At 43.5% G+C, this 14564-nt stretch overlaps 1 protein-coding gene across 1 annotated transcript in view; it reads left to right on the top strand.

Annotated features, from left to right (window-relative positions):
- Positions 1-348: 348 nt before the first annotated feature.
- The window catches only part of RAB12 (RAB12, member RAS oncogene family), a 28875-nt gene continuing 14659 nt past the window's right edge, over positions 349-14564 (top strand). The window contains exon 1 of the mRNA XM_054381559.1: positions 349-601. Within this exon, the coding sequence (XP_054237534.1) occupies positions 358-601 (244 nt within the window). The 5' untranslated portion in view covers positions 349-357. The remainder of the gene's footprint in view (positions 602-14564) is intronic.

Below are 14564 nucleotides of genomic sequence, written 5' to 3'. Positions count from 1 at the left end.
TTTCTCGGTGCACACAAGCAAGAGCCAGACAGGCGGGGAGCCCAGGACGGAAGGACGAAGAGGCAAGAGGCCGTTCTCCGCCCCCGGCACTGCGGCGCGGGCCGCGGCTCCGGCGCTGTAGAGGGCGCTGCGCGGCGCGGCGCAGGGCTGGGCGCGCCGCTGCCGGCGGCTGTGGTGGCGGCGCAATTCCCGTTCCTGTTGCTGCTGCCGTTCTGTCGGGCTGGGCTGGGCACAGGGCCGCGAGTCGGCAGCCGTGTCTCGTCCTCACTGCTCCTTTCTTCCCTCTGTCCCTCAGTCGTCGGTGCTGGTGGCGGTGAGGGAGCGCGGGGCGCCAGCGCGGCGCCGCATGCGTCGCTGATGGAGCCGGGCTCGGGGCTGCCGCAGCGCAGGTTGGGGGGCGGCGGTTTGGACCTCGGGACGGGTTCGGCTGGGGGATCGCCGGCCCTCTCCGGGGGACAGTCCCGCCGCAGGAAGCAGCCGCCGCGCCCAGCCGACTTTAAGCTGCAGGTGATCATCATCGGGTCGCGGGGTGTGGGCAAGACCAGCCTCATGGAGCGCTTCACCGACGACACCTTCTGCGAGGCCTGCAAGTCCACCGTGGGTAAGGGAGCCCGCCGGGCCGCGCCCCGTCCTGGGGGAGGGGGGCTGGCCTAGTCCCGGTGCCCGCTGTGCCCACCCTGCTGTAGGGGCCTGGCCGTAGAGAAACGAGGCGCAGTGTGGCGGCCGCCTTCCCTGGCCCCACTCCCGCATTCCCCCAAGTGTGGGCCCCTTCCCCACATGCCGGCCCCAGGCTTTCCCTTCGGGGGCCTCCCAGGCTTCGTCCCCTTTTTGGGGTGTGTGGTGGTCCCTGTGCCAGTCCTCTTCCCACCCAGCATCAGAGCAGGATTGCTTTGCCCTGACTGGGTTCCTCATCCGAGTGCGAAGTTCATAGGGTTTATGTTGAGAAAGTCCTTTGGTGCCAAACTTCCCAGCTCTTAATGGAAAGGTCATGGAGGTTCCAGTTATCTTTGCAAGTTTGGGTAAGGTGTTGGGTGCCCAGTTGCAGCCTTACTAACAAAAGACACAGCTTAAAACCATTTAGGGATGGTTGGTAAAATATGATACTGTGCTCAAGTCTTAGATGTTGTGAGCAGGGAAACGAGTATTCTGGAAGTTGAAAAGCTGCCCAGTGTGTATTCAGTGTAGTCGATGGGACTTAAAATACTCTTCCAGACCATAGTCTGATTAAGTCCAGATTGCTGTTACGCCTTCCTCGAGAACCCCCTCGTGATGTTAGGGCTGAGGAATTTCATGTTTCTCAAAGAGTAGTGCCTCTTAAGCATATGCTGTGTGTTTTGCTCCTCACACTAACTGGAGAGCCACCTTCTAGCTTTGTAGTATGCAGTCTTATTCATGGTTTAGGCATCTCTGCAAGTCGTGAGGTAATTTAGTACCTGCTGTCTTTTAATACGTAGGTGTGTAAAGGTAGGAAAACAAGCTGGTTAGTCTGCGTCGTCGTTGGCGTCTTGTCCTTGGAGTTGAACTCTTTGACTAGGGCAGCAAGGAGGTTGTTAAGTCTGTGTCATGGGAAAATATGCGTCCTTAGCTTAATGGTAGCTTGGAGTGTCAGGGAACTTAGAGCACCTGATGGAAAGTGGTTATATTGCCCTTTAGAAGCTGAATTATTACTATCCAAAGCTGTCTTCCAGTGACAAAATAATACACAGTTACTCTTAGTTGAAAGTTACTGTATATTTTATCAGTCGTTTCATTCTTTCCAAGGTTGTTTTAAATTCCAAGTCTGATAGTGCAGATCACTCTTAATGTTGGTATTATTTTTGGTTTGAAGTTGATAGCCTCATAGAAGTTAGACAGTAAGAAACATATCAAAGGCATTAATCCTCAAGTGACCTGGTGTAATGAAGAAATGCTGATGGCTTCTGTAGATGGGCAGATTTAATTAACTGTATCGTCCATTTGAGAGGATAGAATTGGAGTGTATTCTTTATGAATTCTCCAAGTCTAGATATTGTTTTGAACTCATGTCTTCTTTGCATTGACCTACATTGACGGTTCCTTCAAGGCTGGGCTCTGTCACCAGGGTTAGTTTCCTGATCTAAACTTGAGAAGTGAGAGGAGATTCTCTAGACCCCAGTCCAGACTTCCAGTGTGGTGATTTGTAAGCAAACCCGATTTCCTAGATAACTGAGACAGCAATTGAATCAAAGAAACTTCCTTATTTTGGAAAAGAAACAGGAAATAAATGATAAGTGTGCTGCTAGACAGAAGATTACATAATGTTTGATACACAAAGTGTGCCAACATAAAGCAGTATAGGGAAATTAACTTGTGCCAAAACACATGTAGAAAGAGTTGACAGTAGTGGCATTCTTTCAAGGTCCTCTGACTAAACTTGAGAGCTGCTGAGATTCCCCCAGATCCCTTGGCTGCACTGTAGAGTATGAAAAAGTAACCTCTGCTGTTTACGTTTTACAGAGATTGAAAATAACCCACGCTCCAAAACAACCCGAGGTTAGACTTTGAGAGCTGAAATCATCAGGCTCTTTCCTTGCCACCACTTACTGCAGTTGTTTTTAAGAATTACAAGTGGAGAGAGGATGTGTTTTGAAACACTGTTGAAAACTCTGTGACTGATCCAGTTTCAGAGGGAGTTAGCTAAACTGAAAATTCCTTGAGATGCAGTTTGAAAAGGCTAAAGTTTGCTGTGCCTACTTTATATTAGGAGAGCTGTGTTTTAAATGGAATGCTGAATCTGTATGTTTACCTCCTCATCTTGATATTAATGCTCTCAACCTTGATTTTTATACTAAACCTGTAGAAGTACAGGCGAAAGAGAACAACATTTAACACCTTAACCTTTTGTATGGAAGTGTGCAGGCTGCTCAAAGCTCTTCTCCTACAGTGGAAGACCTGCAGATGTCCCAAAACTTGGGCTGTCTCTTAAGTGCTGGTTTAGCATAGTCATAGAATTATTAAGGTTGGAAAAGACCTCCAAGATCATCCAAGTCCAACCATTAACGCAGCACACCCAGGTCACCATTGATCCATGTATCTCAGTACCACAGGTTTTCTGAACACCTCCAAGGATGAAGACCCCACCACAGCCCTGGGCAGCCAGGCTCAAGAACCCTTTTGGTGAAGAAATGTTTCCCAAGTCTCATGTAAACCTCCTGTGGTATAGTTTGAGGCCGTTTCCCCTTGTCCTATTGCTTGCTTCTTGGGAGAAGAGACCAATCCCTACTCAGCTACTACTTCTTTCAGGTAGTTGCAGAGAGCAAGGAGGTCTCTTATACCTGCATTACTTCTGTAACAATAAATACTTGTGTTCACAGAAGTGATGAATTTAGCTCTGAAAACTGTGATTTATGTACACTAGAAGTCCTGCCTGTATCCTCAGCAGCTGAAATTACCTTTTCAGACACTGTAAGACTAAAATCGCCAAATTCTGGCACTTTGTATTGATCAAGTCAAGAGAAGGTATAAAAGATGTTGATTTGAAGCCAGGTTCTTAAATTCTTCCTCGCTTCGGGGCAACTTCTGTGAGAGGAATCCTTTTCTTCAAAGCTGTTGTGCTTTTACGAACTTGTTTTATGCCGGCAGTCTGTATCCACCTTCCCTCTGTTGAGCCACACTTAAAAGGGAAGAAAATGCCCCTTTTGAACTTTGTTAGTCAAGTTCCATCATTATTTTTTTTAATGGTTTTCATTGGGAATGCTCAGGACAAACAGATCCCTGTTGTGTAGCTGTGCAGCTGTCAGTGCCACTGGGATACAGCCCCGCTGCTGGGAAGAAGGTCCAGTATGGACTCTGACAAATTCCTATAACGCTGTGTCACTGAAAAGTGGAGTGTTTCTGCTGAGCAGGAGCGGTGTGGATTCAATTAAGGAAGAAACAGGATTTTAATGCTAATTTAAGAAGACTACACTGCCAGATTGGTAAAGTCAGTTCTGTAATAAAATCACATCACCACGTCTTCAGCCTCATCTCCGACGCTGAAGTTCTTTGAAAGCGTTCAAAAATAGCTTGGCAGATTTCAGTGTGGCACACGATGTGCTGCTGTTGATATAAAATTCTTTTGATGTATTTATTTTGGGCTGCTCGTTGCATAGAATATTGTGTCTGCTTCATCTGCTATTTACATAGTACTGAGAGTGCTCAATATGCTCAAATATTTACTGTTGGGTTTTTTTTGCATGCGGTTGTCAGATGAGGAATAGATGTTGCTGTTTCCAATTTTTATGTGCTAGTTCGGAATGTTTCTTCGTACTCTTAGGTTATGACTTGGTTTTATTGCTTGTTTGGGCAAAGAAATTGTTTGTAAACATATTCCTCTGTATCTGCAAGGACATAAAATGACTCTCTTCATGCCAGTGTTAAATCCAGAATAGTTAAGGTAACTTCTGTAATGGAGTAATGCTTCTGCATCATATTAGCTTTGCCAACAAGCTTAAATATAATGTTAAAGTAAAATTTGAGCTCCGTTTATGATTTGCTACCTGACCCTCATCTATACCTGCATTATTCACACAGGAGCAGAATCCAAAACTATCGCTTTGAGGTGTCACAGGCTCTTGACAATTAAAAAACAAATTCAGCATGAAAAAGGACGATTTCCCAAAGGTAGTGGATAAATACTCACTGTGAGATGATTGGAAAATGAGTGGTGAAGGAAGGGTGCTTGCTTTTGCTTCTTTCCCCCCGCACCCCTCTTACCTCATCCCAAGTTGCTTTTATCCCCAGAAAAATGCATCTTAATTCAGATATCTACGGCGGTGATGTTTATATATTGATTTTTAAAACTGGTGCTGTCTTGCATTCTTTTTATCAGTCACTTTAATAGTGAAGGCCTGGATTCTTTTCCCAGTGTCCGCCCAATCACTGCTCAGTCTCACAGTTACCTTGTCCTACCTGCATCCACCAAATCTTAACGTAGGATCATAGAATGGTTTGGGTTGGAAGGGTCCTTAAAGACGAGCAAATTCCAACTTACTGTCTTGGGCAGCAACATCTTCCACTAGGCTGAGTTAGTCAAGGCCCCATCCACCCTGCCTTGGAACACTTCCACACCTGGAACACTTTCACAGCTTCTCTGGGCAACCTATTCCAGTACCTCACCATCCTCAAGGGGAAGAATTTCTTCTTAATAGCTAATCTATATTGAACTTTTTCTGCTTTGAAACCATTACCTCTCATCCTGACACTATATGCCTTTGTAAAAAGACTCCAGCTGTTTTAGCTTCTTCCCAGTCTCTTTGCTGTTTTTCTTCCATGACTGATCTACACAACTCCTGTACTCAGAGCACTTCCCATCTATCTCATGTAGCCGCAGGCATTATGCTTCTCTCCAGGTTTTAATCACTGAACCTGAGGTTCCTGCTCACCCAAACCTGAAGCCCAGCACTGACTCATCTCTCAGGCAGCTGACTCTCCTGCTCCCTCAAACCAAGCTGAGTTCCTTGGCTTTTTTTTTTTTTTTTAAGTGGTACGTAAAGGTTCCGAGGCCTCCCTTTGTCCTTCAGCTCCTTTTCCACCAACTCTGAAAGCGTCCCAGGAGAGAGGCCTTGGCCATGATAGTATCAGAACAATTTAGGTGCCATATGCATTTCTGTATTCTTTAACAGCTGTTCACAGGAAACTACTGCTTGTAGTAAAGTCTCAAGCTTCCTTCACTCCTGGGTTACAAGCAAAAATCATAGGGAGAGCTGTGCAACTAAGCCTGGAATGGGTAGGATTGTTGTGGATCAGGATGGGAATGCTGTGACCTGTGATTTGTTCAGTACTAATTGTAGCCTGTGGGATCCACATCAGTGACATGCAAATGCACTGCTGTGTAAGGCTCCTTTGACTTCCCAGAAATGCTCTTCGACCTTGTGTCACCTCACTTTGATCTTACTGTGAAGTGGTTGATGTTGTGCAAGTTGGGCACTCATTAGATTTATAGAGCTCTGTAGCTTTTCCTTCCATGCAGTCTTTTCCCTACCGATTCCTCCTAAAGTACCCATGTCTGTGCAAAATACCTCATATCCATCAAATAATAATAAAGGTGAAAACTTCATTTTTATCTTTTCCCACAGCAATCTTAAGTAAGGCAGCTTCTGCTTTTAACATATGTACACATATATGATACATAACTATATAATTACATATATATAAATACACACTCACACATATGTTTGGGGGTTCTGTCCCAATTGAAACCCTTTCCTTATTCCCTGTCCTTAAAAATGTGGACTGAAAACACAAAATTTTCCTTCTTATAAGCTTGTTGTGTAACACAATTGTTCACTTAAAAGTATCAGCCTGCTCATTTTGTAATCATTTTGTATCATTCGGTCATTTTTCAGAACCACTCTTTAAGCTGGTCCTCAATTTTTTACTTACTTCACATCACTATTCTCACAAGCATTTGTAAATGTGGTATGGGGATTATTAACCATTTGAAAACTTTTTGTTGTTTTTTTTTTTTTTTAGTAAATTGCCCTACAATAATCTTTTAATGCTAAATTTAGTAATTTGGTGTAATCTCAGCTGAATGGCAATCTACATCAGATTCTCAGATAAACATCCTGACTAGAAGAACATTTCACTTTTTGCCATGCTGGTATCTGCCTGTGAGTTCTTTAACTGACAAGCATCATTCATTTGAATTTTTCTCTAAAGATTTTTTTTTTCCCTTGCATAAGATGGAACTGAATATTTAGTTGGAATGGGGAGAAGGGAGAAAGGGTAGAAATAGACGTTTCTTGCTTTAGCACATCATAAAGTAGCAGTAAGATGTAACAGAATCAGGGAATGTTTTGGGTGGGAAGAGACCTTGAAAGGTCTTCTAGTTAACTCCCCTGCAGTGAGCAGGGACATCTGCAACATCAGGTTGCTCAGAGCCCACTCCAACCTGACCTGGAATGTTTCCAGGCAACCTGGGCCATCCTCAGCATAAAATGTTTCTTCCTTATACCCATTTTAAGAGTTTCCTGGAAGGCTTTATACCCCAAATAAGGTCTGCACTCAGACTGAGACACCTTTACTGCTGCACAGAAAAGAAGAAAGGTTTGATTAACTAGAAATATTTTTGTGATAACTGAATTGTTATCTTCTCATATCCGTGGTGTTAATACATATATGTTCTTAATATATTGGCTTTTTGCCAATAATAGAATGGTTTGAGTTGGAAAGGACCTTAAAGATCATCTAGTTCCAACTCCCCTGCCATAGGCAGGGGCACCTTCTACTAGACCAGCTTGCTCAAGGCCCCATCCAGCCTGGCTTTGAACACTTCCATGATTGGAGTCTCCACAAGTTCTCTGGCAACCTGTTCCAGTGCCTCACCACCCTCATGGGGAAGAATTTCTTCCTAATGTCTACTTTAATAATAGTGCAAGTAAACAAATATCTCATTAATGATGTGCTGCAATTACTACGTATAGAGGAGGTAGTATAGCTTGAGGAGAGAAGGAGGCTGGAAATTGACACAGAAAACAATTTTGTCTTGGTGAAAACCCTAAGACAGTTAAGTGTGTGTAACCCTGCCTCGAGTGTCTTCATTTCCATAGCCAGAAGTTAAGGGAATGCAACTTGGAACAGAAGCTGCTGTTCTCTGGAAGCTGCCTTTAGGAACAGTGTTGTCACTATGCACATATTTTGCCTGGGATATGTACAGTTCTGTGTTTTATAGCATTTGGTGTAATCAGCTGTTGCTTTCTGTGCATAGTTGTTTGAATCCTCACAAATTAACAGAACTATAAAATAGAAAAAGGTAGCATATAAAATAGGAAAATATAATTTATCAGAGCTCAGAAACAAGGTTTTGAGGAAGTTTTAATTATCAGCAGGTTGTGAAGAAGAGTAAATTTGAAATTGACTTTGTTTCCTTAATTTATAAATTTCAGCTGATAGAAATCACAGAATGGTAGGGGTTGGAAGGGACTTCCCGGCATAATCTAGCCCAACCGCCCTGCTAAAGCAGTTGCCCAGGATTGTGTCCTGGGGATTTTGAAGGTCTCCACAGAGACTCCACAACCTCTCTGGGCAGCCTGGTCCAATGCTTTTGCATCTTCACCGGAAAGAAGTTTATCCTCATGTTTAAGTGAAACCTCCTGGGTTCCAGTTTGTGCCTGTTGCCCCTTGTCCTATTCACTGGGCACCACTGAAAAGAGCCTGGCACCATTCTCTTGACCCCCTTCCTTTAGGTATTGATCAGCATTGATTAGAGCCCCTTTCAGTCTGTTTTTCTCCAGGCTAAATGGCCCCTGGTGTCTCAGCCTCTCCTTGACAGAGATGCTCCAGTCCCCTCAGCATCTTTGTAGGCTCTGATGGATTCTCTCCAATTGTGCCTGTTTTTTCTTGATCTGGGGACCCCACAACTGGATGCAGTACTCCAGGTGTTGCCTGACTAAGGCAGAGTAGAAGGGCAGAAGAACCTCCCCTGACCTGCTGGCCACACTCTTGTTCATGCACCCCAGGATACCATAGGCCTTTTTGGTCACAGTATATTGCTGGTTCTTCATGAAACTTGTCCATCAGCACTCCCAGACCCTTCTCTGCAGAGCTGCTTTCCAGCACATCAATCCTTCACCTGTAATGGTGCAGGGGGTTGTTCCCCCTTGGGTGCAGGACTCTACACTTGCCCTTGCTGAATTCATGAGATTCAGGCCCTGGATTTTATCAGCACTACAGAAGTGCCAGAGCACCTCATAGTCCCCAGTCAGAACATATATGAGAATACACAATAAAGCAACAGGCCAAGTGAAGAGGCCACTTGAATGGTGTCAAACACAGAGTGCAGTTTGCAAGGGGAGCGGAATGCAGCTGTCAGACTCCATCTCTGCTGTGAACAGCTGAACGTGTCAGTAGCAAAGGGAAAGAAAAAGTAGGGCCATATGATTCTGGGTTCTGGACTTTCTTATTTCTTGCTGGGAGCTTAAATGTTGATTTCATGAAAATAGTGTGTGCACTATGCAGAATAATTGTGGCTTTAGCTACACCACAGCATGGAAGAGACACGTTTTACAGTGCCTTTCATCACAAAGATCCTGAAGTCTTTATTACATCTCTTCACTAAGCTGTCCGTAAAGAAGAAAGAGGATGGTTATTCCCAGCAACTATTCAATGCCCCCACTTCAACTATTTTTTCTGATATCCCAAGGAGTGGGAAATGAGACCCAAATCAAAATGGTAAATGCAGTCTCATTTTGAAGTTGATTCTGCCTTTTTTAAAATCTGGAGATTGCTACTCATGTAGTAAATTTAAGTTCTCATTCCATTTTCTTTTCAGGTCAGGTAGTTGTAGCTCACTATGTTTTCCTGTTCTGTAATCAGGAATTTTGAAAATAAGTTTTGTTTGTACAGCCAGCCACATTCCTTCGAAGCTCCCTCCTACTTCATTCTATTTATCAAAATTTTGGTGCGTGCTTTGAACTTAGTACCATAAATAGTGTCAAAACCCCTACATTTTTTGCTTTGTACAAGAATATAATGGCATTTTAGTTTTCTCCATTCCCATTGAGTTTGGACGTACCAAGCATCTGAGGTGTTGAGAAGCTGATTAAAATAATTACTGTCAGTTTCCTGACAGTTTCACTACACCTTCAGAATTTAGTGCCTGCATGTATATATACTTGGGTTTTTTTCCTCTGTTGTTAGTGTATGTTTCGCTCTGCTCTGTAGCACAGTTGCCAGTTGTACACTTTTATTTTAGGCGAGCAGTCTCAAATGTCTGTGTGTTAATCATTCTGGAATTGCACACTGAAGCTTTATGCCCAATGCACTTTATCTGCCTCTAAAATAATCCTTAAACTGCTTCATGTCTGACTAACCCTTGATGATTCCAGTATCTTCTTAAAAATCTTTGTAACACAGTTTGAAAAAGGTACTTCCACTTTAGAGTGTTTTAAAGATTTACTGCCTGTCCTACAGCTTCAATTGGATTAAGATAGAGTGGGCTTGGGTTTGTTTTTATCTCTTCAAGCACTTTTTGCAGTCATCCCCTCCCCCCAACATGTACTTTTTGTTTTTACTTCCTTCCTCTCCCATTGTAGAAACAAGCAGCAAAGATCTTGAGCTTCTTTTCATTGATTTCAGCAGTTTGTGGATGGGTGTAAATACTGTATTTAGTTACAGACTCAGGCTAACAAAGATGGTGCTTGCTTGGAGAAGAATGTGACCTCAATCATCAGTATAACCTCAAGTCATCAGTGGTAGTGGAAGTAAGATGATTTGATTGTATAATGTTGTCAGATGTCCAAATTAAATCAACTGTGGTAGACTTTGAATTGTATTATCTCCTCTAATGCTTAATTAGTATCTGACCTCTGAATTTTTAAACTGTGTTCCTTTAAAAGTGGTCTGATTATTTTTTTTTCTCTGATTTTATTGTTTAGATACAAATCACTCATAGGCCTCTGAAAATTGAATCTGTGGGGATTGCTTTTAGTTGGAGGGGGCTTTTTTGTGTGCTCTATTTTCATGTTTCCCCAGTTCTTCCTTTAACTTCACCCTCAGGAAGTCTTGGTCACCAAAAGGTCACTCTGTGTGCATTAAGCAGAACAGTTTCTACTTCCCTTTTCTGCCACTTAGGCAAAAAATGATAATGCTACTGAAAAACAGATGCAAAATGCATGGCAAGAAGTTTCTTCACTATTTGTTTTACTTCTAAACAAATTGTTATAAAGAGAGAGGTGAGGCCCAGTTCTGTGTGTTTCCGTTTGTGCTTCAGAAGATAATTTCAACTTCCTCTTTGGGGTGAAAAATTAATACATTGTAATCTGTTCTGGGCAAGACTTCATTTTTATTGGATTTCAGTTTCAAGCTTGGAACAGCCTCAGGTTTGGTTCAGTGACAAGATACGTCACCCTCACTGACTTGCCCTTATCTAGAACTTCATTAGTGCACTTCTATTTTGAGTGGCTGTTCTCTTTCTTTTCAGGCTGTTTATTTTTGAAAGCAGTGCAGGCAGTTCACTGAGCTGTCTCTTTAATATGCTTTTAAACTCCCTTCTATTCTACTAGCACTCTATTTTCCCTGGAAAAAAGTGTTGTTTCAGTTGAGCACATGTTGTCATAGATGTTCTCATTTATATGAAATGTATTTTTAATCATGGAATCCCAGCATGGTGGGAGTTGGAAGGGACCTCTGGAGATCATCTGGTCCAGCCCCCTGTGAAAGCAGGGTCACCCACAGCAGGTTGCCTGGGAATGCAATGTCCAGGCAGGTTTGGAATCTCTCCAGAGAAAGATACTCCACAACCTCTCTGGGCAGCGTGCTCCAGGTCTCTGGCACCCTCTGAGGAAAGAAGTTTTTCCTCATGTTCAGGTGATTTAAGTTTATACCTGTTGCCCCTTGTCCTATTGCTGAGCACCACTGGCAAAGAGTCTTGCCCCATCCACTTGCCCCCCATTTCAGATATTGCTGAGCATTGAGAAGATCCCCTGGCAATCTGCTCTTCTCCAGGCTAAATAGCCCCAGGTGTTACAGCCTTTACTTATCAGTCCCTTAATCATCAATATCCAAAGGGCCGGGCATCAAGAGGATGGGACCAGACTCTTTTCAGTGGTGCCCAGTGACAGGACAAGGAGCACAGGCTGCAAATTGGAACACAGGAAGTTCCACCTCAACATGAGAAAAAACTTCTTTCCTGTGAAGGTGCTGGAGCCCTGGATCAGGCTGCCCAGAGAGGCTGTGGATTCTCCTCTGGGGAGATTGCAAACCCACCTGTATATTGCCATCCTGGGCAACCTGCTCTGGGTGACCCTGCTTTAGCAGGGCCATTGGACTAGATGATCTCCAGAGATTCCTGCCAACCCCCACCATTCTGTGATCTCTGGTTTTGTGCCTTTTTCTTTAGTTCTTATGTGTATGGGATGTGTGTTTGGATTTCTGAAAAAGGCCTTTTCCCAGAGAAAAATGGGGGTCAAAATCTCACATCCAAGTGCACAGCTTTTAACTCACAAAAAGGAAAGTTGTTATCTGGATTTACTCATGGTGTGAGTGGATTAATTGTGGAAAAACTGAACACATTCACTGCCTGTGGTCCAGGTGAGCCTGATGTATAGAGAGAAGGCCACCCTACTGGGAGGAGAGATTGTGGTAGGTCTTCTTGGTTGTCCTTCCACCACTGTGACATGACAAAGGGTACACCCACGAGCACATGCCCTTTTTGCCTCTGTGGCATGTATACATTTGGGTTTTCATTAATAAATTAGCCAGCAGGCATTTAAAATACAAACCAGTTAGCATGTAAACCAGCAGTACTCTGACAATGCTGTACTAGCTAGAGAGCCTTTTAAAACCCTTTCTGTGTGTAGTTTGGGTCTCATGCAGTTGTCAACAGCAATTATTGATCCTTCTGGTTTATTGAACTATGCATAAATCTGTGCCCTCGGTTCTGTTTGTATAACAAAGGACACAAGGTGCTCAAGTGGCTTCTGTTAGTTGTTGTTGTTGTATTTTTAGGGGATACCTGCTGTAATTGGAGGTATGTGTTGGGGAACATACAGAGTGCTAGTAGCATGTTATGCTAGCGCTAGTAAGTCGTCTTGGTCGGCACACACATTGAAGCACACCGCTGTGCAGCTCTGCAGCTTCAAGGCTGGAGCAGCCTCTGGATGCTCAAGTTCATTAACCTTGGGTGTTAGTTGTGTTTTGGGATCTGACTTAAGGAAGTGGTGACTGCACAAGGACTACCAGAGTCATTACAAACACCAGGAAACTGCACAGAATACTGAGCATTTGCTTGTGCTTATCAGATCTTAGAAGCAGGTTTAACAAGAGGGTCAGTCGCATCCTAGGCTTTATCCCTAGCAGCATGGGCAGCAGGGGGAGGGAGGGGATTCTGCCAATTTACTCCAGTCTGGTGAGAACCCACTTGCAGTGCTGGATCTGGCTCTGGAGTCAGCACAGGAGAAAATTGGACCTGTTGGAGTGAAGCCAGAGGAGGCTACAACAATGATGTGAGAGCTGGAAGCCCTCTGCTGTGAGGACAGGCTGAGAGAGTTGGGATTGTTCAGCTTGGAGAAGAGAAGGCTGCAAGGAGACCTTTTTATGGCCTTTCAGTACTTAAAGGGTTTGATCAGAAAGCTGGGGACTGACTTTTCAGCAGGACCTGTTGTGACAGTACAAAGGTTGATGGTTTTAAACTAAGAGGGAGATTTAGACTAGATACAGTGAAGAATTTTTTTCTGCTGATGGTGGTCGGACACTGGCACAAGTCTCACACACAACTGGGACTCACCACAGCTAGAGTGGTTGAAGCTGTTCAATCAGCCTCATCCCTGGGATTTTTTCAGCAGTTGGTCCAAATCTTCTGTTCTACAGCTACAAATATGAAGAACATCTAAGACTAGCTTAGTGAGTGGAAATGTGCCATTGTCAAAATCTCTGTCATGGTAGACCAATAAATATTTATTATCTCTGATATTGGAAAGAGTTGATTTCCTGATTAACTTTCAGAGGCTATTTTTTCCTCATGTTTTTAGTAGATGGAGTCCTTGTATGGACAGCAAAACCTTTCATTTAGATGTTTTCATTCTCATTAATCAAACTAAAAAATTTGTTTTGTTGAACTTTTTCATAATTCAAGATGATGCTTGAAATGGAGGTGGAAAACAAATTATCATGTTGTTGTTTTAATTTAATTACTAATTTGTATGGAAACTCAAAGCACTACCTTTGGCCAGGTCTGTGGTGGAACACAGTGATGAAACCTGACAGGCTCGGGAATTTGCTTCTTCATGTGCAAAAAGGAAAGCTGCCAGTTTTTTTTTTCCTTCAGTGCTGACAGACACGAAGCTTTTAGTATTGTGCTGATGCCTGCAGAGCGTTACTAATTATGAAAAGCAATCAAGCAACCTTTGCTTAGCTCTGGCGAGCTGAACTTTGGTGTTAAATGATTCAAACAGTTCTGTAGAAGAATGGGCTTTTCCCAAGCTGTTATTGGTTTGCTTTTTTCTCTGCAAAATTTAACGGTAGGAAAATGTTTCATAGTGTGACTTTGAGGTGGTTAATTGAAAGATCTGCCTTTGAAATAATGTCAACAGCATTCTTCTTTCAAAACCATCTTTTAGCATGTAGACTCCTTCCTACTTCATTTCATGGAATGGTTTGGGTTGGATGGGACCACAAAGATCACCTAGTTACAAACCCCCTGCCGTGGGCAAGTACTTCTCCTATTAGACCAAGTTGTTCAAGGCTCTATCCAATCTGTCTTTGAACACTTTCAGACTTGTAGCCTCCACAGCTTCTCCGGGCAGCCTGTTTCAGTGCTTCACCACCGTCATGGGGAAAATTTTCTTCCTAATGTCTAATCTCAGTTTCCACTTTGAAGCCATTAGCCCTCATCCTGTCATACCATGCTTTTGTTAGAAGTCCCTCTCCAGCTCTGCTGTATCCTCCTTCAAATACTGGAAGGCTGCTGTAAGGCCCAGTCAGAGCCTTCTGTTCTCCAGGCTGAGCAACTCCAACTGTCTGAGCTTGTGCTCACAGCAGTGGTACTCCAGCCTTCTGATCATCTTCATGGCTTTGGACCTGCTCTAACAGTAACAGTTCCATGTCCTTCTTGTATTGGGGGCTCT

This window comes from Indicator indicator, chromosome 6, assembly GCF_027791375.1.
Source record: "Indicator indicator isolate 239-I01 chromosome 6, UM_Iind_1.1, whole genome shotgun sequence".
In the NCBI taxonomy this organism is placed as follows: domain Eukaryota; kingdom Metazoa; phylum Chordata; class Aves; order Piciformes; family Indicatoridae; genus Indicator; species Indicator indicator.
The sequence above is the reverse complement of the archived record's forward strand: the minus strand, read 5'-3'. Positions and strand labels throughout refer to the sequence as shown.